Source organism: Cataglyphis hispanica, chromosome 6 (genome assembly GCF_021464435.1).
Source record: "Cataglyphis hispanica isolate Lineage 1 chromosome 6, ULB_Chis1_1.0, whole genome shotgun sequence".
Classification (NCBI taxonomy): domain Eukaryota; kingdom Metazoa; phylum Arthropoda; class Insecta; order Hymenoptera; family Formicidae; genus Cataglyphis; species Cataglyphis hispanica.
Genome location: NC_065959.1, coordinates 9,683,952 through 9,710,204, shown reverse-complemented (window position 1 = coordinate 9,710,204; position 26,253 = coordinate 9,683,952). Strand labels below are relative to the sequence as shown.

The window sequence follows — 26,253 nt, the reverse complement described above, 5'->3', positions numbered from 1 at the left end:
GAGTATAAATGTAATATATATTTTTTTTAATTTTGACAGTTTTTTTGCTACTATTCTACATGCAAAACATCCTTAAATATATATATATATATATATATGCACATATATGTATACACGCAAATATAAAATCTCAAAAAATGGACGCCCGTCAGTCTTGTTACATTATTTTTGCCACAAGAAGCCAAAAAGTATTTTCAGGCCGTATTTCGACCGGAAAGCGATACATTAAAAGAACAAGGATACAGCGCGATTATCGCTCTGACATTATCTTTAAACAATCGCATGTGCTTAACATATCGATGTACCTTCATGAACGCTACACACATGCGCGATGAAAGAGAGACAAAGACGGTGCAATCTCTCTTTGTTTAGCGACAGTGTACTATCAGTATTGATAATATAGGGCCGGATTTAAAGCAATAGGAGCTAAAGTCCAGGAGCTTACAGGAGGGGGGCTTCCACAACACAAATTTTTGGGTAAAATTTCCTAACGAATGGTACACTTAAAAAAAAAATCATCCACATTTGTTCACATTCATACATTCACATCTGTCATAGAGTCACAACATAAAAATTTCTATTGATTTTGATTAAAAATAGTTAGGTTAGGGGCTCTACCTTTTCGGTGCCCTAGGGCTTCCACATCTTTAAATTCGCCCCTGGATAATATCGAAAAATGAATGTATCACGGACATGAATCATTCGGCTGTTTTATTATGGCTCCGGAAAGTGGATGCAATTCCAATCGTAAAATGGATATACGCGACGCTAGCGTATATTATATTATATTATACGATGACTTAGAAAAAGCGTCGTACAAAAAACGGCGGCGTGGAAACTCTTCGGCTTCTCTTTGATATTAGAGAATATATCTATGTCGTAGGCAAATAATTATTTTCAAATAGCTTTTGACTAGACAAATTATCTCTGCCTGGTCAAATGACTTTCACCCATTTATTTGTGTTCGAATGCTATTTTTCTAAGCAAATGTTATTTGATTGAACCACTGTTAGACAAATGGTATTCGTTATAATTATTAATAAGGTAATTATTTAGTTTAACGCTTTCACCTCAAATATCGATAGAAAAGTGTATGCGTAGAGACAGTGTGTTCCGTCCCTTCCCTCCCTACGGGGGGACTCCACTACCATTAAAATTAGACATTGGTCTGGATTGAACCTTGCTTCGCGTGAGAACCTCGCTTCGCGTAAAAAAATTAATTTCCCGAAAATTATTACAAAAATAGCAAAGTGGTAGTGGACTTTTCTCTTCAGTTTTACCTGCTCTATCTGCACCCGACCGGTGATGCGATTGACTCCGGACACCCTGTATACACCGTACAAAAACTAAGAAGAAAAAAGACGAAGATCACGTAATGTTCTCTTTGTCGGGCCGCACATTTACATCAGATTTATATGGGAAGATGCATTCTAGTATGTATAGAGTTCAGTGATCTATACTAGTTTTGATCGTCACTTTGCCCACCGAAATATATAACCGCCATATTTGTTATTTCCTAGTGTGGGGGCAAATCGAGTACTTATACAGGGTGTAACTAAATAAATGCATATTAACAATACTATCAGATACAAAACAACAATCCAAATCAAAAAGGCTTAAACCATTTTTTGATCTGAGCTCTCTTTTCTTTGTTATATGATGTTACAGTTAGATAATCAACGTCTATACAAGCTATACGTCTATACAGAAAGCCGTCTCGCTATTTCGACACCCGTTTGTCTCTTGTTTGTTTTCTGTTGTAGACAGGTGCTGATTAGCTAATTTTAACATCGTATAACAACGAAAAGAAAGCTCAGATCAAAAAAACTAGTTTAAAACTTTTCGATTTGAATTGTTGTTCAGTATTTGATAGTGTTGTTAATATGCGTTTATTTAGTTACATCTTGTATATATCATAAAACGAGAAAAAACTGTTATCTTGACTTTGTTTCCCAACAAAAAACACTTAAAAACAAAAACTAGCATTTAAAAAAAGAAATTACTAAATAAAAATATTTCGAAATCTCTAAAATTAAAAAATTAAACTAAAAAATCCCGCAACAATATAAAACAAGATGATATCTTTATTTATTATTTTTGTCAATAGAATCATTGGCAAAGATATCTTTGTATTGTATTTCGATTAAAATAAATGTAGATTTTGTAATTGTACAATGTTTTACATATTTTTAAATAGGTACCTTATCGGTAAGATAAAACCGGGTATTTTGACTTTTCTAAAAAAATCTTGTTATAGTTGGTAACCATTTTTTTTAACAATTCATTGTCTCATAGTTTAAGGTTCACTAAAGACTACTAACAGTCACTACTAACAAAAAATTTTTTTTACTCTCTGATTTTTTGTAGGAAGACAAATTAAAAAATGTACCTGGTTTTATGCTACTTTCCTCTATATAAAAAGTAATAAAATGAAAAAAAATATAATTCTTATTTTCATGTTTTTCGAGCCATTATAATACTCTATATATCAATATTATTAAATATATTCAGAAATATTTGCTTATTGTATAATTTTTATTTTTAATTGATCATTTTATCAATATTATTTATTTACTAATTAATATAATTCCTCCTAAAGGAAGAATTTTAATTGAAATCAATTCTGACCGTAAACAGTGGAAGTTTTCAAGAATAGAAAGTATCGGAACAATTAGTACTGTAAAGTTTTATGGATAGTATTATTATTAAGTTTTACAAACTTAATAATAATAAGACTAAATGAAATATATTTTTGTATTCATTCTAAAGAAAATTTAACATGATTTTGACTTTTGAAAAAAAATTAATTTCTTATAGAAAAGATGTTGATGGTTTATCAGTATGATATATATAAATATATATCATACTCTATCTAATTAAATTTATTAATTTATTAAATTAATTTTTTAGTCACCAAATGATGTTGAACGTGTATAGTGGTGATGGCAAAAAGTAAAATCCTTTAAGAAAATAATCCTATTTAGCTCAATCTTACATACTTTACGAAGGATCGTCTCTACGCGAAATAAGAATTATTTATATTATTATAGATTATACTATTAAGTAAGTATCAATTTGAAAGTGTAATCAAAATGCTTGTTATATTATTTAAACTATTCCACTTCTGATATGTGTTATCCTGTATAAGCAAAATATTTGTATTTGCTTATACAAAGATATAAAGATCAATTTACAAAATTCAAACTGAATTTGATAAATCAATTCCTTACATATATATAAGATTTTAAAAATATGTAAAGAATAGTTTAATTATCGAATGCTTGAATATAAAAATAAACTGTTATTTTAGTGGAAAAAAATTTCTTGTATTAAATAAAATTGATTTTTTTACTTAGACTACATGCATAATGTTGAAGGCAATTATGTTTATTCACAAATTGCAAAAGATCTTTTCTCAAAAGATATGTCTGTGAACAACAGATTAGAACTAACATAATTTAGTAAGTTCTCAGGAACAGTAGTAAAACTTGTCTTATACAAATAGAAATATTAAAAAATTAACACAATTAATTTTCTATTTGTTCTTCTAACGATAAGAAGATCTTCTCATCCTCTTCTAGAGATGAAATTAAAAACATATATAGGAAGAAACTACTTTTAACATACAATCGAAATTTGAAGAATTTACTAATATTTTATTAAAAATTGTAGAGCTTATTAGTATTAATTTTAAAATCATGTTAAATTTATCAGTAATTGAAGAATTTACAAAATTTTATAAATTTTTTATCTTCAGTTCTTTTACCTTCATTAATATTATAATAAACTGTACTGATCACGCTTTAAAAGATATAGATATTCACATTATAAATGTCAAGTCAAAAATGAAAACGATGATACAAATGTTAATAACGTTTTTGGAACACTTTGGAACATATTACAAACGATTTAAATATTTTTCAATTCATGAAAACTTTATTCAACCAGTTGAACATATTATTGGAATTATTAACGATGAATGTAGAAAAAATAATAAAGTTTCTATAATATTAAAAAAATCGGATAGCTATATCGCATATTTATATTCCTGTGGAAAAAAAACATTAAAAAATTTCTTATAAATCCCCAACATTTGATGAAATTCTATAATATCAGAATAAAATTTTACCAAATGATCCTTTGACTATACTTCAAGATGATTTATAAAAAAAATGGCTTCAAAATACTTAAATTAAACAGTAATGTCTTTAATATTGCATTTTGATGATTTTAAAACGTGAAAACTACTTGAAAAACACGCAAGCATATACAGCATTTAAAAAGTTTGGGGACTGATTTTTTCTGGACATATTGGCTATCATATGTGCTATCTTTTAGTCTACACTGGGTTTAGTTACTATAATGTTTTTTGAACTATATTTTTTTGTTGTCATTGAATCAACAGTTCAAAGTTTGCGTGCATTTAAAATTTTTAAAAATTTTTACGTTGTCACGATTTTCAAAATAAAAACTTGTTTTGTCTTAAGTATGGAAAAACTGCAACAGAAACATATTAAATAATGCAAGATTCATTTGGAAAAAATTGTCTAGCGCGTAATAAAGTGTTGGTATAGTTAGTATCGGCCCATTCAACAAAATTCTGCGCCGCTGCAACACGCTGCTTTTTTCCTGTATCAAAGAGCGCGGAACAAACCTTGTACACATTTTTCTTTTGCCGAGCACGTCATACACGATAGTGTGAACATTTTCCATATACTAATGTTTAATTTGTTTGACATTTTGATCATCAATCGATGAACTTGTGCGAGAAGCGCACGCACATATTCAATATTCTCGTGAATGAGCGTCCTTCTATCATATCATTCTCAAGTGTTTGCAGCAATTCTTCAACGATGTATATTATAAGAATACTTTACTATTTGTTAGACAATTTTTTTTCAAATGCATTTTGCATCATTAAATATGTTTCCATTGCAGTTTTTCCACATTTAAAACAAAACTTACGCATGATTTTGAAAATTGTGATAACGTAAAAATTTTTAAAAACTTTAAACTCACGCAAACTTTAATTGTATTGACTCAATGATGACAAAAAGAATATAAAAGATTTAAGAGGAACCATAGTAACTAGATCCATTATAACTCAAGAGATAGCGCAGTTAGTATGTCCATAAAAAAATTAGTCCTCGAACTTTTTGAATGCACTGTATATATAAATTAGGTGTAATATATATGACAATTACTTCAGTGCCTGCAGAATATGCCAATCGAATAGAAAATATTTTTCTTGCAATGTTGTTTCACAGTCAAAATCATACAGAATTTGAAAATAGATCAGTTTTTAACATTTTACTTAAAGATTTAAAAAATTTGGAAATTAAAATATTATGTAATAAAATATTATGTGATAAGCGGCGTAAGAAGCCAGGCACAGAACACAAAGTGCAAAAACAATATTTAATCATCAAAAATAAAAAATACGTACGTTTTGACCTTTTTTTTAGAGACACAATGAATATAGACACAATGCTTGAGACACTAACGCATCAATTTGAAAGAACTTTCAAAAGGACACGTTAATGTCTCAAGCATTGTTTCTATATTAAGACCATTAGATTGACACATTAAATTCAAAATCATGAAGTTCTTAATTTGATTGTGACAAGCTCTGCGCAATATTAATCACATTATTTCTGTAGTTCATTTCGGACACAGACTTGAACTTCTTCCTTCTTTGTCTTTTTTCACCGATCTGGAAATTAAACAATAAGATGCACTGATGCATCGAGAATACAGTAACTATCGTGGTACCGAATTGAAGAGAGAGACAATAAGATGTATTTATTAATTTTTAACCGTTGACTTTTTTATTGATCGAGATTATTTCTGTTTGTTATCGTTGTGTTATGCCGTTTATTTTCATATTGTAATTTAACAGCTCTGAAGATGACTCAAAAAAAAGGATCGAAAAATACGCATTCTTTATTTTTGACTATTTAATATTGTTTTTGTGCTCTGTGTTCTGCGTCCCTGGCTCCTTACACCGTTTATTATTTATTTCAATAACGGAGCCTTTCTTTATTATATTTATAATATTATCTATTAAATTAAATGGTACAACATTAAAAGTATTTTTTGTAGTACTACTTGTTATTGAAAATAATTTAGGAATTTATTCTATTTTTAGTTATCCCGGAAATTTTTCAGCAAATTACTGTTACCTATATTAAAAATAAAAAAAAATATATTAAAAAACACAAATTAATTTAAAAGTACGCTTTATCAGACAAGTAACACATTATAAAGAACATGTTCAAAATAAATAGTTTTAAATATAAGAAAAATGCATATAGAATGATCTTGAGCATTTTTATGTAATGTAATCATTTATGTAAATATAAGTTACGATATTATACATGATTTATTTGAAAGTGTTTATTGCTATAATATGGCTTTAATTATGCAGCATTTTATACAACAAAATTTTTTATTAATTATGCTAAATTCTTGAATTAAATATTTTTCTTATAATAATTATGAAAAAAATAATTTTTAGTAACTAAAAAACATTTGGCAAATGTATTATTTTTTTTGACATCAGAAATGCTATGTTTAAAAGTTTCAAAATAATGATTAGTGATCTAATTCTAAATGAAGATAAAATTTGGCAATTTTATTTAATTTTTAAAGAAATTAATAATATAGTTATGTTGATATACAGATACCAAGTGATGCATTACAATATATTTAATACATTTAATATATTTAATATATATTAAAAAATATTAATATATTTAATAAGTAAGCATCATGATATATATCTTTTCTTATTTAACAAAGATGTGTAAGATGGGTGTTTACATTTAAAATATAAAATGTAAAATAGGTATTTTAAAATAAAAATGTTTTTTAAATAAAAATAGTTTTCTAAATATTTATATTTTTATATTTATTTATATTTATATTCTTATATTTTTTTATTAGCTATTTATCTATTTTTCATTATTTTTCATTACCTATTTTTCTTTACCTGTACTATCTATCTATTAAACAAATTTTATCAATTAGATTATATCTTACTATCTCCATTTTTTTTATTTCTTACATAAACTCGTGTCTGTAACTCGTGTTCTGGCATCACTGCGCGGTACATATACAAGATGTTCGGAGTTAATCGCATCACTCGTCGTGTGCAAGTAGAACAGGTAAGACCGAAAAGGAAAGTTCTATTTGGTAATTTTTGCAATAATTATTGAAAAATTAATTAAAAAAGATCAGCGCGAGTATTAGCAGAAAAGAGGACTCGATGTGTAGTTACTAGGATACGAGAATCCAGTATTATGTATACTTCTCATAAGTATTTGTAGAACTCCTTCCAAAATTTCGTCACACGCCTAGCAACCGCAAACTTTTGGGTTATCTTTTCTCGTTGCACACTTATACTCGCGCGAATTGATCAATCTTTTTTAATTAATTTCTTAATAATTGTTACAAAAATCGCAAAATGATAAAAAACTTTTCTCCCCAATTTAATTGTTCTATCTGCACATAACAAATGATATAAACGGACACCTTATATATCACCAGCATAAATGGTGGCAATGGATTGACTACGCACATTTTAGTATGAGCCAGTGTCTGTGTGTGCCCACTTTAGTGTGCGTTAACTACCGTTTCCCACAATTAAATTAATAAATAAGTAAATTTACAGATTGCTATACAGCTACTAATAATATTAGGTTTTGTAAATATCATTGCACACATATTTTGACGAATCAAAAAAGAGGATCAATACTTACAAAGCTATAGTGATAACCGTGCATAGAATAACACTCTTAATCTCGGATTCATCTTACAATGAACAAATGCAATGCAGTATTGCACAAATATCTTGACTTATCGTTATATAAGAACTATTATCAATATCTCTATATTAATATTATTTTTTTAGTTTGTAAAAAAATATATTTGAAATTAAAAATGAGTAATAAAAATCATTTAAATGAAAAAGGTAAAATAATTTTTGAGAAAATGTATTTTAAATGTAAAATACAAAATAAGCATTTTAATACAAAATAAGCGTTTACTTTTTGCATTTCCATTTTAAATGCATTTATCTTAAATAATCTACATCTCTATTATTTAATTCATCTCTTAAACCTAAGCATTTTTTATATTACTCAAACATAAATTAATAACAAAAATTGGACCATTCATGTATTTATCTTGTATCCGTTTTGAAGCAAAATATAAAAAGTTCAAAAAGAATGCAATTAATGTACAAAGTAGAAGAAATTTATTTAACATTAAAAATTTATTTAACATTAACTAAAAAAATTAATTAAATTTTCTTTATAGATGTATGTCAAAAGTAGGTTTATCAAATAAAATAGAGGTTGAAAAAATACTAAATATAGGTGCAAATGCCAAACATTCAATCTACTTGTAATTTAGATAATTATAAGATTCGAATAATATAAGATTCAATAAATTTAATATAATATTTTTTGATATTGAAGAAAATGTTTTTCCATTTTTTAAAATTGTTAAAATTTTTTATTATTCTGAAAATAAATTTGAATGCATTTTTTTATGTCAGGAATTAATAGCTGTTTAGTATAATCCACACTATAAAGCTTATGTTGTAGATGCATCAGATAATCATTTTCTTTTTCTTATCTGAAATAAAAACTTGTCTTCTATTAAATGTTCATATATTACAAGATTTGTAAAATATATATATATATATATATATATATATATATATATATATATATATATATATATATAAATATATAAAAATGACATTGTCAGTATTTTTTGTCATTATATTTTTCGCTTATTAAAATTTTATTGATAAAAAATAACTAAACTTTAGTTACATAATAACTTTTATAAGTAATATTATTTGGTAATTTACAAAGTAATAAAAAAGGAAAAAGCAAATTTAATGTACAAGATAAAAGACGGACCATCTCCTAGCTTTTACTTTTCTTCATAAATATAAAAACATAATGTGTATTTAAAATATCTACATGTTTTGAGGCATTTTGAAGATATTTTTTGCATGGAAAAATTTTAGATTTTGAAACATAATTAAAATTAATTTCAACGTGCTGATAGTTTTTAAATTCTTTTTTTGATAAACCAGAAATGATGTTTTAGTTTTATTATTAAAGTATGCAAAGTATCCAAATGCTTATTTTTGTTAGATTTTTTATCAATTGTAATATATATGTATAAAAAAACTATATAAATATCACATCAGTATCTTATATCTTAATTTTGTTACAATTATGTTCTTAATGTATGAATATAGTAACATTATATAATTGTGTTACAATTAAGTGTATAACATTGTTGCTCCCTTGAGTGAGAAATTACAAGCGAGAATATTATATGTTATATTCCTGTTATATTACTTGTTATATTCGGTTACACTAAATTATGTAACCGTTATAATATAGTTATAAAAATTGTTTGCTGAGAATTCCAAAACCGATTCTGATAATCACAGGAAGAACGTAAAAAGAAGATTAACGAGTTTGCAATCTCCGCCGAATATTCATGACATCCGCTCCGATTGTGAATCCTTCCATCCAGTCGCATCGAACGAGAGCAAAGAGTTAGCTGATCACTTGGCACACCAAGTTTTTGAACTTTGCTTTGGTGTAAGTTTGCTTTTTGCAATGTAGAGAGTTTATGAGAAGATTTCCTTCAATAATTACATCCCAAAAACTTAGATGTGTGTATATTGTGCATTTAGTCATTTACAAAATAACTCTATTTTAATTATACTACTACTTTATGAATAATGCGATTTATTAAATATAATTTTTCTTAATATTGGAAATAATAAAATAAAAATATTTAACAACATAAATTTTTATTCAGTTTAAATTTTTATTCAATTTATTTGACATAATTTTTCAATACCATTATTTTTGTAGGAAATTTAAATTTAAATAATTATTTTAATAATAATTTGATTAAATTATTTTTATTTAACTTAATAATAAAAAATAAATTTTATAGCATAAATTTTATTCTTTTGCAATTTTCTGATATCATTATTTTTGTAGGAAATTTAAATAATTAATTTATACAAAAATATTTTTATTTAAAATGTTTTTATTTAAATATAATATTTTTTCACAAAGCGCGTGTATTTGGCATTTTTTTAAAAAGGGTAATTTTTTTAGGGATATCATTCTTTTTTTTCATCAAAATACAACAGTTCTTTTTGCTTATTATAGATATCTAGATTTTTCAAATTTCTTATCTACTCTTAATTTAAGAATAACGGATAATTACAAATTAGTATATCAGAAATATACCTTACTATTTACAATCTATACTTCTACATTTTTTGATGAATAATTGTTGTTATTCATGTAGTTTTATTATTAATTATATAAATAAAAAAGTTATGAACAGCTCGTACTTTTTTATAAATTTAAAATAAAGAATAAAAAAATTAATTTTAATATAATAATAATATAACTATATTAAATATAATATTTTAAGAATAATATTCTTAATAATAATAATATAACAATATTATAACTTTTTAATTTTTTAACATTATTTAATTTAATTTAAAATGCATGCCCATTGTTTTGCTATTATATATTGATTTGATTTAATTGATTAGGCTTTTGGTACATACAATTTTTATTCTATATGATATAAATTATTTAATAATTTTCAAATTTGATTGATAACAATTGTTTATACGATTTGCATAAGAAACATTTTTATACAACACAATTATAACTGCACTGCAGTTATAACTACACTCGTTCACTTGTGTATACTAGAGTCTTTAAAGATAGAATCTGGCCACTTGATTAGTTTTGGAAAAACGTGGCAGCAATGTATACAATAGAACGAGTGTAGTGCAAAGCTGTTATAATTGTGTTGTATAAATATATATTTTTTTTGCAAGTCTTATTAACAATTGTCACCAATCAGGTTTAAAAATTATGAGACGATTTATTTCATATAGAATAAAAATTGCTTATATCAAAAGTCTAAGAGAATAGCCAATATATAATAGCAAAACAATGGCCATGCATTCTATAATTAAATAATATTAAAAAATTTTAATTTTTATTATATAGTTTATATTTTTTATAATATCGTATATTATTATATCTTATAATATTATATTAAATTATATTATAGTTATATTATTGTTATTTAAGTTAATTACTTTTATTGTTTAATTTAAAAATTTATAAAAAAGTACAAGCTGTTCGTAATTTTCTTATTTAAATAAATATATAAATTTATATTATAAAAAGGTACAAGCCGTAATTTTCTTATATAAATAAATATAAATTGTTTGTAATTTTCTTATTTCATTTCTTTTTAAATTATTATGTTTTCCCTAACAATTTTATTGGTTATGCCATGTTTTTCTAAAACTTCTTTTGTTTGACCAATATAAAAGCACTATGGCCAGATTCAATTCAGACTAGCACAAATGTAGGCCTTTAGTTTAGATGCGGTTACCATGATAATTTTTCAATCAATCGCTAACTGCAGAGCGTTGTTAATATAGCTCAGAACAATACTAGCGTAATCTTTCGTCGAAAGCAGTAAAAGTTTGAAGTTTTATTTTATATTATATTATATATATCGTTGATGGTGACGTCAACGTTTCTTAAACAAAATTTTTACATTTTAAACTTTGCATCGTAATATCTCTGATCGTAGATCATGTAGAACAAAAATAAAGACATTTTCCTTATATAATTAAGACCCAAGCTATCCATTAAGCCTATTAAAAACTCGATTGGCCCAGCCCTTACTGAGAACCGTAATTATGAGGTACTTGCAACTGACCGACTCGCGTATAGATACACGGTGTGCCTCGCTATACTTAGCGCGAGACACTACCATGTCTCTTGATTTTTGCGCGTCCGATTATAATTGCGATCTCGTCATCCGCGTCTTGTCACAGCTCGCGCCGAAGAATTGCTGCGCCGACCATTACTCTCGTGCGTACGAATAACCGTCGCACTCCGTAACATTACGGACTAAATTCTATATAAAACTGATCATTGTTAAAAGAGGCAAATAAACCACTAACATCTTACGTCTTTTCATCGTGTCTCAATTCTTTATAAATCCTGATTGCACTGTCCGCGCACTGCACCGCTTGTGAAGCGGTTTGTTACACTTTTAAGATTATAGATTATTGTGTATATACGAAACAATGAACGCGTTAAGTTTGTAAATTTCGATTTAACATTTCTTTTTTCCTATTACTTCCACTGTTGTAAGTATATTTGATACATATTTAAGTCTTTAATTGTACAAAGAAATTATATGTAATATATTGTAGTATATTAAGATTTTCTAAGAAAAATTAATTTACTTGTTAAAAAGATAATGTAAATTTTGCAATGCGTTATTAGATAAGTATATTGCAATTTTGTAAATGTCCAACAAAAATAATGAGCAAGTTTTGCCTTTGATAATTATCGAATTAATGATTATTCTTAATGGTAATATTTAATTCAATAAGTTATACAATCCTATGTTTCAATTCAATGGGGATGAAAATGTATCACTCAACTGTATACATAAACTCTATACTAGAACGCGCCTTTCTATTGTATAAATCTGATGTAAATGTGAGGACCGACAAAGAGAGCATTGCCATGACTTTTGTCTCTTTTCCTCTTAATACTGATGTATATGAATATAATCGATATCACTACTACCTAGACTTTTATGACGGTGATTTTACCGCCAAAAAGAAGGCCTACAATAGAAAGAGACAAAAGATCACAAGAGACAAAATGCTCTCTTTGTCGAGTCGCATCTTGAACACCACTTTCCACATGTATAGAGTTCAGTGATATGACCAAAGATACTGACCAAAGATTGCTGGTCATTTGCTTAGACCAAAAGCCATCTCCATTAATTGTATTAAAATTAATAGAAATTAGTGATCTGCTACAATATTTGAGAAGTAATCAAAAATTGCAATCATCAGATTCGCAAGCAAAGCGTGCAAAATATTTAAAATTTAACGCTTTGCGTGTGCAAGATTTGTTGAAGATCTGCGCTTCATTCTTAATCTCTCTCTCTCTCTCTCTCTCTCTCTCTCTCTCTCTCTCTCTCTCTCTCTCTCCCCTCTTGCGTTCTCGCGCGCGTGCGCGTGTCGAAATTGCTTAGTATTCGCGAGAGATCGCGAGAAATGTGTCAAAATTGGTGATTTTGGATTAACTAAAAATATTTACAAGACTGATTATTATCGCAGGATAAATATAATTATTATCAAAAAATAAAATTTTTTAGAAACATTTGTGTGTGTGTTCTTTTTTTGTTGTAATAATATAGTATACATATTTATTTTTTATAAAGAGAATTTAAAAAAAAAAGATTATTTCTATGTATATAAAGCAAGAAGAATGTTTGTGAAACATTTTTCGTTTTAGCACAAATTTTCTAAAAATGGATAACTTAAACCAAAAGATTAATTTTGTTAAAATCACATATTTTAGAAAAGACAAGAGCTGCTTCTTATTTGTTGAATGGCACCGAAATCTGTGCTGGTCAGAATATTATAAATATTTACTTCCCAGTGCAATGCTTGGTTATTCGGAGTTCTAAATTATAATTAGATAAGCATTCCTATACTCGACAGAACGACTAATTTGAAAGTGATAAATTATGTACGCACCGGAGACAGATTGTCAATGCCTTTCAATTGTCCACCGACTTTCTACGAGTTGATGTTATATTGCTGGAGTCCAATGAATGATAGATTAAATTTTAAACTTTGTCTCTAAATTATTATAACTATAAGAAATAACATAGAAGATATTTTATTAAATCCAATGGATAAAGTTAAATAAAGTCGATAAAATTAAATTAATTAATGACATTATTTTCCAAATGATCTAATAAAAAATTCAACATAAAAAACATAATTTTTAATAATTAATATTCTGCGCCATTTTCATGTTTAATTTTATTATGTTAGATTTGTCAATAAAGATAAAAAAGATATTTTTACTTTGAAAAATATTTTGATGATTACAAAACACAACATTCGTTCTTACAACTGTAAACAATGTGTGCTAGCATCTTCAATTAACCGAAATAAAGCCTAATTATTATAATTATTGTGATTACTATAATTATCAGTAGATTGCTACAGTAATTTAAAAATAATGTCTATTTCATATTATATTAGCATCCTGTTTTATATTCCTATATATTTCCTTCCTTAAATGCTTATATAAAATATACATTTCTTTAAATTTTCTGGAATTTTTAATTCTCTTTTCTTACTTAAAAACGCAATCGTTGTCGAGATATTTTACGTATTATGACATATATGCGCGGAATATTAAATTATACAAGTATTTTAAATTTAAAATTAATTATTTATTAAACAATAGATGTATCAGGAAGCGTTTTGTTAAGTTAATTATTAGATTCGGTGACCCGATTATTTAAATGCGCATTCTCAATCCAAATTACATTAGATTATTGGAAAATCGAATAATAAGACAACGGAAGAAATATATTTAACTTTAAATATTGTAAAAGAAATAATTACTGCCAATAAAAAGATAGCAACAAAACAATGATCTATTATTTTGGATTTCTAATTTGGACGTCTAATTTGATTAAATATATAAATTAGGCGAAATATGCTCTTATGCGAGATTCTTTTCGATATCTCGCGGCGCGATATTTACAAGTGCACGCGTACTCGTGTACAATATGTGCCGGGTGATCGGCGGACTGCAGTTCAACGGCCTGCAGTCGGCGTGTGCGTCGGTGTCGGTGACGCGGCGCGTGTTCCCAGATACTGGTTCGTGGGATGCGTCGTGCGCAGAGTTTGGACGATCGAGTGTGAGGACCGTAAGGCTCGAGAATGCTCGAGGAAAGCGGCGAACTCGTCCATTTTTGGTCTTTTACGGAAGTTTGGTGACAGGAGCTCTCTCTGGAGCAGATAGTCGAGAGTTCTCGACGGAGGCTGCGAACTCGTCAATCTCCGGTTTACTGTCTTTTGACGGTTTCGGAACGGTTTCTGGATGTGTCTCGGGCGTACAGTTCGAGCGGATTCAGTTGCCGGTCTGGTCTGGTCTAGATCTATGATCTGTCGGGCTTTTTATACTTTTTCGGTTACGGAACGGTTGCGACACCCGCGCCGTTTACATCTCGGGATGACGTCATAGTACTATGTCAACAATGTTGTCCACAAGCACGAGCTATTATAGTGGTCCTCTATGACGTCATAATTGTAGTCGCCAGCAGGAAAAAAGCAAGCCTGATTGAACAAGTGGAGGCGAAAGAGTCGGGGACGTAGACAGCTATGAGGAAATTAATTATTTATTTATTTATTTTTTCCTGCTGTGTGACAATATTCGGCCTCGATCCAGGATCCTCTGCGTTTCCAATCATGGTCCTAGTATGGTGAGTTAAATGGAATCTTAATTGAGTAAGGTTAAATGAGGGGCCGCCGCCGCCATTGGACTTCGCCACGTGGATAGTTATAGATTGGAAAATAATTATTCTATATTTATTTATTTCTTTCTGCTGAGTGGCAATAGTCGGTCTTGAACCTGAGTCCTCTGCGTTCCAGGGCAAGATCCTAGTATGGTTGGCTATTTAAATCTTATTATAATAAGAGAAAGTGACGAGCGTCCGCCATGTTAAGTCCTGAGTACACCACGTGGACGGTTTATAGATTGGAAAATTATTTCTATGTAATCCCTGATATATGGGTCTTAGCAGACATATTGTGTCGCGTAGAAGAAGATGATCCATGACTCGTCGAGAGAAAATGACATTATCGCTAGTATGATTTATGGCGAAAGTGGTTATTGTTGTTGAAAGAGAATAGAGTCGGTGTATCATATATTTAAAATTATATATTTTATACAATGTTTAATATTTGTACATTTTTATACATTGTGGTATTTTAATAGTAAATTTGAGTCTCTGTTTTACATAGTACAAAATGGATGCAACACTCATATCGATCATATATCGACCACCGCCTAGGGTGACCAATACATTTGATCATCGGAGGATTCTATTTTTTATCGATCAATACCTCGTCTGACTGGGGCGCCATTTGTTTGTTATTACTACAAAATAAATAAAACAAAATTATCATTCCGATACATAGCCATATGGTAACGAAAAATCACTGTCGATAAAACTACGCTTTAGTAATACACAGGAGTGCATACTTTAGTTTCATCTCGTATAATGATTTCATGAAACGCGGTACGACGAATTACTCTAAAGCGTAGGTTTATCGATGTTTCAGTCGTTACTTCTTCGTTATCTTCGTTTTCCCACATTTTTTCTGTAGTTATTATTAAATTTTTAATACTATTAAAATTGACTAGCTGAGAGTTTTCATAATTTAAAGTTATATCTTAACTTTATAATATTCATGCGTTCTATTGTCGGGCGTGCGAACAACGTAAGCGTAAAATTTCGGGCCGCCGGATACAAACGCTTCGATATAACTACCGCGGCTGTACGGGCTTTCGAGCTCGTCTATCATGTCACCTAAAAAGTTATCACCTAAAAAGTACTAGGCTCGTGCGGATCACCGCTCTTATAAATACACGAATCTGTATCGTAATATAAAACACGACGATCTAAGCTTTTTAAATAAGAATATAATTTTAAGCGTGCTTGTGCCGTCGTATACGCAGCTATCACGACATTAGTTAACGGAGAAGGAACGACAGCGTCTTGTCGCAATGCCACGAAACATATACTACTTTGTCATTTGCGGGTAATATGTCGGTTATCTCGTGTTCGGCGCTCGTCAGCAATGTCATTTATTGAAGCGTTCTCACGACTTCTGTATTAGGCAGATTAGATCACTGACCGAGTTTTCCCCAAAAAGAATTTAAGCACAATTTCGCGACTGAGCGTAAACCGGGATTCCGCGTGACGTTATGCCTATCAAGAACAATATCCTCGGTTTCTTCATATTCCCATAAATATTGTTCTTTAGCGTCGTCGTCGTTTTCCCCGCATTCGCTCGGCCAACCGCTGGCTTCTTGTTTGAGTTTTAAGAAGATATTAATATATTTGGCGAACAATCCGCCCTGTCTCGTAGCGCGATCAAATTGACTAACTTATATTGCCTCGCTTACAATCTCGCTACAAATCTCGCTTACAGCCGTTAAGAGATAACCCTTTTCGAGTGCCTTATGTAATTCGCAAGACACCCATGTGCCCTCGAATTCACGCTCGCTAGCGTTTTCATGTGTGCAGTTCGTCTGTGAAAATGTTTCGCAGCAACTGCGACATAATGCAAAAAGTAATTTTCCCTTCACACGGAAGTACCAGATGAAACAAATCGCGCGGAGGAAGTATTTTACATCGCATGAGGCCTTCAAGTCTATCAAAATTATAATTCGGCGTTAATCCGATTAGCGTGGAACATTCATCGCCGACATAAATATCCAGATGACCGATTAGAAAAGCGTCTGTCTTCAATACATACGGATACAAAGAATACACGTCTACATAACGTATTTTCTCCGTACTCATATCGTATCACGATATTTCTAGTGCGACCGCCAAAAAATGCATTACGAGAATCGAGCTGAGGCGTTTTTACCATCGGATGGTTTTCGAGATATTCGTGCATTTCATGATTATCGCGCATATCCCGATCAAAAACACATTCCCACTTTTCCATCACGAGGTATCCGCGCTGTCGAAGTCGCCATGTAATCGCAAGAGTACGTTCGTAACACGAGTCGATCGTATTCTTGCAATCAGATGTCGGAAGTAGCCTATCACGATTCTTAGGGAAGCAAATTGGACACCCGTGGCAAAAACAACCGTGAAATTGAAGCACGTTGCGTTTTATCGTCCCGCCATTAGATGTTTCGTAATATCCATTGACGAGTGTACCGTTCATCGTGCGATATTCGCGAGCGCGACATGCGTGGTTTATAGAATGTCCGAGCTCTCGCTCCATCCATACCACTGCAAAGCTTTACGCTAATAACTACTCGCTTTTTTATATCCGTCAACAGGAATGACACCAATCGTATTCGGCTGTAAAAAGTTTTTTCGAGAAATGGTCATACACGTTGAAGCGATAGTCGTGCATTTCTCGAACGGACATACATTACCGCAATCTATAAAAATTTTTTTAAACGCCATGCATACTCGTCGAAGAATAGCAACGTCGATACTACAGTAACGAACGATCTCGCGCTGAAAATTGAATACGGCGTTTTTTTTTGTCGCATGTCGGTGTGCTAAGTGAGAAAACATTCGCGCTCTTCCGATTTCATAGTTTCCGGCGAGTAATAATGTGCATCGGGTAGGGGGCCGATATACGATTGATTTTCTACAGTGTTAAATAGATGCGGAAAGATACCTTTGTCCGACGTATCCTGTAAGCCGAAAGCCTTCTGTAATTCGGATAAGCATTGGCATAATTAACGCTATCGATAAATTTCGTATGCCTTACCGTTAACACGATGATTTTTGTTCTGTTTAAAATTATTTTAGGCTCTAAGTTATCGTGGTTTTCAACGATATGCTTGAGAATAAATTGAGCGTCAAACGCTTTTGCATTATGCGCTATGCCTATGATTTGCTTGAAACATTTTGTCATTTGTGTTGAAAAATCGACAAATTGTTTTACCGGATCGTGTCGGAATATGAACTCTCGTATCCCGCACCAACGACAACGCACGGACATGTCGTTCTCTTTCGCGCACTCTTCGTAAATCTGTTGCACGACGCAAAGCGTAGGAATGTATCTTTTTACAGTCGTCGTACCTTCGAGCGTTTCGTCTTGTCGCGTTTCAAAATCGTAAAAAACGAATGCTACGCGTTCTTTCATGCACTCGTATGCTCGTTTACTGTCAAATACTATCTATACTCTCCTCCGCGCTATGTGTTAGCGTCGTCGTTGCCGATGATGATGAAAACGCTAGTTCGACAGAGGAGTCATTTTTGCGACGGAGAGACTGCATATAACATAAATGATTTTCGGATTTTGGCGAATGGCATAGTTTACAATAAGAAACGCCGCATTCGTGCTTCGTGTCTAATTTAACGACACGCCCACACTTGTAGCAAAAGCGCATGACCTTGCAAATACTTTTTGATTTACCGTCGTACGATTTTTCACTACGATGACGCTCGAAGCACTCTGTGCCGAAAAATGCTCGATTACAAGCGGTGCATTTTATGATTTCCGCGTCGGTCTGTTTACACGACAGCAAAGCAAAACATCACGGACATTTATTCGCGCAGTGGTGACCGGTTTTATCGTTCCTATAGCCTATATTACACGGCACGCAATAATTTCTACATCCCGCAGCGGCGTTTAAATTTATGATAGGATTATAATGTCGCGAACGCTCATAATACACAATATTCAACCGTAGTGCGGGTTCACGTTCGAGAGAAGCAAATAATGCGATTCCATCGTACAGGAGATTTTTACTGCAACCAAAAGTACTAAAATTATAAACTATAATAGCTATATTATCAACGGCGAGATATCGTTGAAAGAGCTCGATTTTCCGAAGTTCTTCTTCCGGTATAGTAACACCGACATTTCTCGTTAATTGTAATGCGAGCTCTCATTGAAGTATTGATTGCGGATATCTTACGGCATTCCATTTCTCGTGTGATTCTCCCATACGCAAGTTACCGCGTTCGCAGTAAATTCGCGCTAGTACTAGAAAGCGGAAAACATAAATTGTTGACTGTTATTATCGAGTGTTTCGCAACATCTTTGTGAGTTAATTTATGATATCCGCGACCCATAGGAACCGCGACATTAAAAACGCGTATGTTGAACTGTTGCGCGATATCGTGTCCACCCGCACTTTGTGCTACAGAGCTCACAAGCTCCAAACGTCTTTGTGTGTCAAGTCGCGAGCCGGACGAAACGATAAGCCCACGGGACCTTGCGTTAAATTCGGAGAATGAAATAAGCCTACATAATTAGTCGGCTCGCATGAATTTACTGCTCGATTGAATTTCATTTGGAGTAAATTTCAATTCACGAACGCGTTTTCTAAAGAGTGATAAAGATTTAAGCAGCCTTCTTGCAGCGGATGTATAGCAAAACTCGCTTTTCTTCCGATTACACCGAATCTTCGAAATCGTCGCATATTTTCGGTTAATAATTCTACATAATTAAAATTAATATCTCCGACCTGTTGTTGTCGTCGATATTACTGCTCTTCCTCCACCTCCTCTTCCTCCTCTTCCTCCTCATTACCTGTTTCCATATCCGATGTGAGGATTTCGATAATCAACATCGGCTTCTTCTTCATTAATTTCTTCTTGCACGCGTGGACTCGACGCTTCCTCGTCAGCGATTCGTCCCCCGCCTGTTTGCACTGTTGAAAAAAAAATATAAATAAAATTTATAAGTTTAAAATTTACATGCTCGCACTAGTTTATAATTCTTAAAATTGTATCTCATCTGGCGACTCCGTACTATCCGCAGTTGATTTCCCTTTGTATCTTCATCGTTCTCAATTCGCATTTTTCCTAAAAATTTAATATTTTATTAATATTAATAAAATTTTTATAAAAAATAATATATTTTACTTTTTTACAAACTTACGTGCACATTCCGGTTCTTCTTCTTGTTCTTCTTCTGCAGGACGTTTTCGACTCTGAACGGGAGACTCTTGCGTGAGATTTCCGGTGGTGGTGGTGGTGGTGATGCTGGGATCCACAAATTATTATTATTAATGTGAAAATTCAAATTCTCTTCTCGCGCATTATTTTATAAATGTTATTGGACAATATAAAAGATAAAACATTTCCTTACCAGTTAATTGGTTTCCATTTCTATAATTCGAGAGCATAAAGACTATATGCCCTTTCACGTCCTCTTCCTCGTGTCCAAATGCTTGACGCATTTCTACTATTTCAACCGCGATATGAAGTAACTCGTCATAGCCGTCGAAATATCCTAATTTATACAACACCGTGAGTGAAGTATCCGAACTAGCGCACGCAAAAACTCGGAAAACTTGATAATTAATTTCTTCCGACTCGTCCGACAGCGCGAGCAAATATCGGTCGTCGAAACGATGCAACGACACTGACAAATTTGAACTTATCACCACAAACTTTGACACTACTGCTTTAAGTTCAACCATTTTACGATAACGATTTTACCACAAAATATAATACGTACTTGCATGCTATGGACGCAGTGTTAGCTTGGACGACGATAAACTCAAAAATACTTTTTTTCTATCTCACTGCAAAGCATTTATTTAAATTCGTATCCCCACTTTACGCCGCAATTAATAAGTTTAGTAGTTAACCGATTTTCTTCGATGACTTCATAATAGAAAACTTACTTACTAATGCTCTCCTTCATCCTTCTCTTCCTCTTTCTCCTCTTTCTCCTCCTCGTTATGTCTAAATGTCTAGTGTATTTTCACCATGATATTTAATAATTTGTTACAGTTGTTAAAATGACTAAATTTATATAACTCAACGAATAGAATGACCAAACTATTGCAAGCAAAAATATGAAAAAATAGCATAATTAATTTCTTACGATTCGACCGACAACGCTGATAAATATTGTGGTCGATATTTAACGTTTTTTCGAATCTATCTTCGAACCTATACATCTTGATAGCCGCTTGCCAAACATAAAACGATCCTATGTCGTGTCGCGGCAAAACACGGTAATTAGAAGGCTAAAAGAAAGCTTTTGATATAACGAGGCAGATTCTTGCCTTATCTTATTGCTCCTATACTAGGAGCTGTGTTATCGCGAATTATCGGAGAATGAAATAAAAAAAAAACCATCTCCGTATATTTGTACATTCTCCATATATATGGAAAAACAACCGCAATAATAATAATAGAAAAGTTTTAAATTAAAAATTAACTGCAGCAGCACTGCGTTAATATAATAATAGAGAGAGCTAAAAAAATGGTTTTGATTTCTACGGAAAATCTCGAGAGAATATAACATGTATGCAACAACAACAACAACAACAATAGCCGGTAATATCGCCTATCACATCGGTCGATAATTCGACGAGGAAAAATTCGGAAATATCAAATGAGGAAAATGTTAATGGTAATAATAATAATAATACTGTACGGACACCGGGAACGCTTTTATTTCGACTCGACGCGGAGATGTGGCATATTCTCAACAGCGCATTTCCTATCGACAAAAACAAAAAATGGAAATTGTACAAAGAAGTATTCCAACGTTCTTCATTTTATTCGGGAAGCAAAAAAACGCTTACGTAATAATATACAGGGTAACGAGGACGAGGATAAAAGCAGTGAGCAGAACGAAGACACGAATTTGAACGACGGCGATGATGTTAATGACGAACTTATGGAATCGCTAACTTTAATTAGTAGCGAGCATGGTGATGGCGGTAGCCGCAATAGTAATAAAAGTTTCGAGAAAAAACGCGCTCAATCGGCTGAAACGATCAAAGACATACTCGATAAGATGCCGAAAACTTATTGCGACAAAGCGCGCGCGCTATTGAAATACTTAATCGATATTCCATCGTCTAAGATTAATTGGGATATGCGAGGAATCGTAACTATAAACGGTACTGTCGTAGCGGATTCGAATATCGTGGATCTTATAAATGACGCGATACGAGAGAAAAACGGTAAAAGCAACCGGAAGATTTCAGTTTGTACGGCTACTGCACGATGTTGGCACACCCTTCAATCTCATTGGAAATCGGGATTTATTACATACGCTCGCGCGATCTCAACGTATTAAAACCGTGTTACCGCGCGGAAGTTCCACTCCGAAAATATCACTCGACTGTTCAAAATCTTCTTACAGACGTAAGCTAGCGGAAATGAGTGAGACCGAAGGAGATGCGACATTTGTGTCCGCCGACGAGGACGACGAAACATTGTCAAGCTATGTAAATTCTCCGACAAAAAAGAGAAAGCTTACTCGACTGGAGCAAACTCAAATGATGGAATTTGAAAAATTATATTACAATCCCGCACACTGTGCAGGCTATTCGGCAACGGAAAATTTATCGAGAGCCTCTAAACCAAATTTCACGCTTAACAAAGTCGGCAACTGGCTTAAATCGCAAGACGCGTACACGCTGCCGATTCGACGAAAATTTCCACGATTACATTATAACGTGACAAATATCGATGATTTGTGGGAGGCTGATTTAGTCGATCTTCGTAATCTCAAGAACTATAACGGATATTCGTATCTACTGACGGTTATTGACGTGCTCAGTAAATTTGGGTAGAACCTTTACGCGACAAAACCAGCACTTGTGTAGTAAAAGCCTTTCAACATATATTCTCGAGAAACAATAATCGTCTTCCCGTATAGCTGCAGTTCGACAAGGGTAAAGAATTTATTGTCCGTCATGTACAGAATTTCTTAAAAGAAAAAGATATTCGTTTTCGCGTAACTCGTAATCCTGATGTTAAAGCAGCTATAGTGAAGCGATTTAATAGAACATTCAAAGAATGTTGGCGGATGTGGCGTTATTTTACGCATAAGAACATGCGACACTACATCGATGTTTTACAGAATAACGTTCACGCTTACAATCATATCAGGCATTCCACCATCAAAATGCAGCCTGCAGTCGTTACGTTGGGAAATGCACGTATCACGCGTAAAAATATGAATCGCCGTTGGGGCAGCGACGGCGACGCTGATAATGTTCGGAAAAAAATCGCGGATGGGGGAAAAAAAGCTAAAAATATAGCGTAGGCGATTTCATGCGAGTCAGTAGGGCAAAAGTAACCTTTGAGAAAGGATAAGAGGCAAAGGTTACTTTTGTACTACTGACTCGCATGAAATCGCCTAGGAGCAAAGAAATATTTCAAATTCGTCGTGTTCTCGAGTGGAGAAAACCACGTGTTTACGAAACTAAGCGATTTAGCGAAGTTATAGACGGAATTTTTTACGAACAAGAATTAACACCGGTTATTAAAGATTTACAGAGAGAAGAATTTATCGTCAATCGTGTGATAAAAAACAGGGACCGTAGAAATAATAAACAATTATTAGTTAGCTGGCAAGGATATCCTTCAAAATTCGATTCTTGGATACCTGTTTAAAGTCTTTGAATAAAAATGAGGGAGGATGAATTTTATATGATTCTTCCGAGCAATAGCAGTATGCGCTTTCCGGAGAATAAAACCACCTGTTTCATCATCGAATTACCTCAGCGTGTAGACTTGCATGGAAGCTGGGAAGTAGCACTCACGGAGATTCAATTTCCGTGCAGTTTTTTACATATACGGCCCGGAGAAAGATTAATGAGATTCATCGATATTATAGAGCGCGATAAGATAATTAAAGCTATGAAAGCGCAAGTACTTTCGGGTATTTACTCGACTGTGCGAGATATTATAAAGGTTGTGAATTATACAGCCGAATCAGTGGCCTCGCATATCGTTTGACAATTTGAGGTTGTCATTGATGGTAAAATTGTAATAAAACTTTCCTGTGAAGAAGAGAAATATGATATAACTCATTATGTAAATTTCTCCGATAAACTTCAACGAATACTCGGTTTTGATACGCACGTTAAGCATAGAGATCTGATTCAGCTCGATAGCGATCCTATTCCACAAACATTTCTAACATGGTTTTACAACGAAATCGGCATCGATATACACGAAAATAACTCATTAAACTAGTAAGTAATTATATCTGACATTTTACCTGCGTGGGTTTACGATGAAGTTTATTATTTGCTATTTTTTGTACTCCCGCGCAATCGCATGATAATAGCCAACGAACTGGCTAGTTTGTTGCGCGGTATTCCCGACAAACTCTTTGTCTATTGCGATATTTGTGAACCTTATATTATGTACGATGTACAATCTCCTCTTCTGCGAATAGTCACACACGATGCTCGAAACGATTATGCGTTTGCATCCACGCAGATAAAACATTTCTCACCCGCGTAATACATAGCTCTGCATCAACCGTGTTTTCGTACAATAGAAATAGATATAAGAGATCAGCTGGGGCAGAGTATTCGAATTCGGAACGTTAACGGTGACATTGCACTTTAGACGTATCAACTAAATATTACAAAAAATTTTATATCCACGATAACGGAAGCAAAATATTTCGAACGTTAATGGATTATTATTTGATGTATCACGACGAATTACAAAATGGTGATAGTCTGGGTGGTGGAATTCCGCGAGTTTTCGTTGGATCACCCTATCAACGCGGTCACGGTATCGGTAGTTTTCTTGGGGGATTGTTCAGACGTGTACTACCCTATTTAAGTAGAGGCGTACGGGCTGTGGGAAAAGAAGCTTCACGTGTCGGTGTTAATATAATCGACGATGTTGAAAATAATATGCCATTTAAGGTGGCGGTCAAACATCGATTCGAAGAATCGCGCGATAATCTTAAGAGAAAAGCTAAAGAAAAAATAAGCAGTCTAATGAAAGGTTCGGGATATAAGATGGATGCGAAAATGCATGTAGCTCAGTTTCCTTTCGTCGGACTCGATACGCGCATCGCTAAATCTGCGGGATCGCGTAAACGTCGCGGGACAAATAAGAAAAATTTGTCGAAGAGCAAGACTTGGGGAAAGAAAAAAACTAATACACTGTCGGCGGGCAATAAGAGGAGGGGGAGGAAAAAAGCAGGAAAAGGCTTAAGACATCCGAAACGTCATAAAATCGGTAAAAAGCGCACCGCATCCGACATATTTTCTTAAACAATCGTATAAATATAATCTTTGAAAGCGGAAATTACAGTGACGACAAAGTAAAAATTTGCACTGATTAAAAAATGTTCTTTCTTCATACGCATTCGAGCGAGTGTTTAAAGAGTGAATTCGATCTCTTCTCCTTACCGCTCATGCAAGCTAGTATCGAGAGTTCACAATGGATTCATTACAAAGCCATGATTTTGCTCTCGGACGATTTGCCGATAGAATTTGTCATTCCCGGCCATGGAGAAAAATATTTAGATCTGACGCACACCATGCTGAGTCTTTGCGTAGAAACGTCAGGCGATTCCACAGGACAAGTTATGGGGACGGGCGGCAGCGCATCAGTGGACAATGTAGGCTCCGTAAATCATTTATTTCATTCCATCTTCAATCAGATCGACGTGTATTTCAATCAAAAGCTCGTATAGCCGCCAAACAACGCTTACGCGCTTACATAGAGGCGTTGTTAAATTATTCTTCACCAGCAGAAACTTCCCGTCTAATCTCGTGTCTATGGGACTCGGATACTCCGGGACGAATGGACGAATCGGTAGAATCAAAA

General features: G+C 32.5%; 1 protein-coding gene across 1 annotated transcript; it reads right to left on the bottom strand.

Moving 5' to 3' along the window:
- Positions 1–20,431: 20,431 nt before the first annotated feature.
- LOC126850604 (uncharacterized) lies at positions 20,432–21,122 on the bottom strand. Its single transcript, XM_050593746.1, has 3 exons — positions 20,789–21,122; positions 20,579–20,682; positions 20,432–20,502 (listed from the first exon to the last, which is right to left on the bottom strand). The coding sequence occupies exons 1-3, from the start codon at positions 21,120–21,122 to the stop codon at positions 20,449–20,451; spliced, it is 492 nt and encodes a 163-aa protein (XP_050449703.1). The 3' UTR covers positions 20,432–20,448.
- Between the last annotated feature and the right edge of the window lie 5,131 nt (positions 21,123–26,253).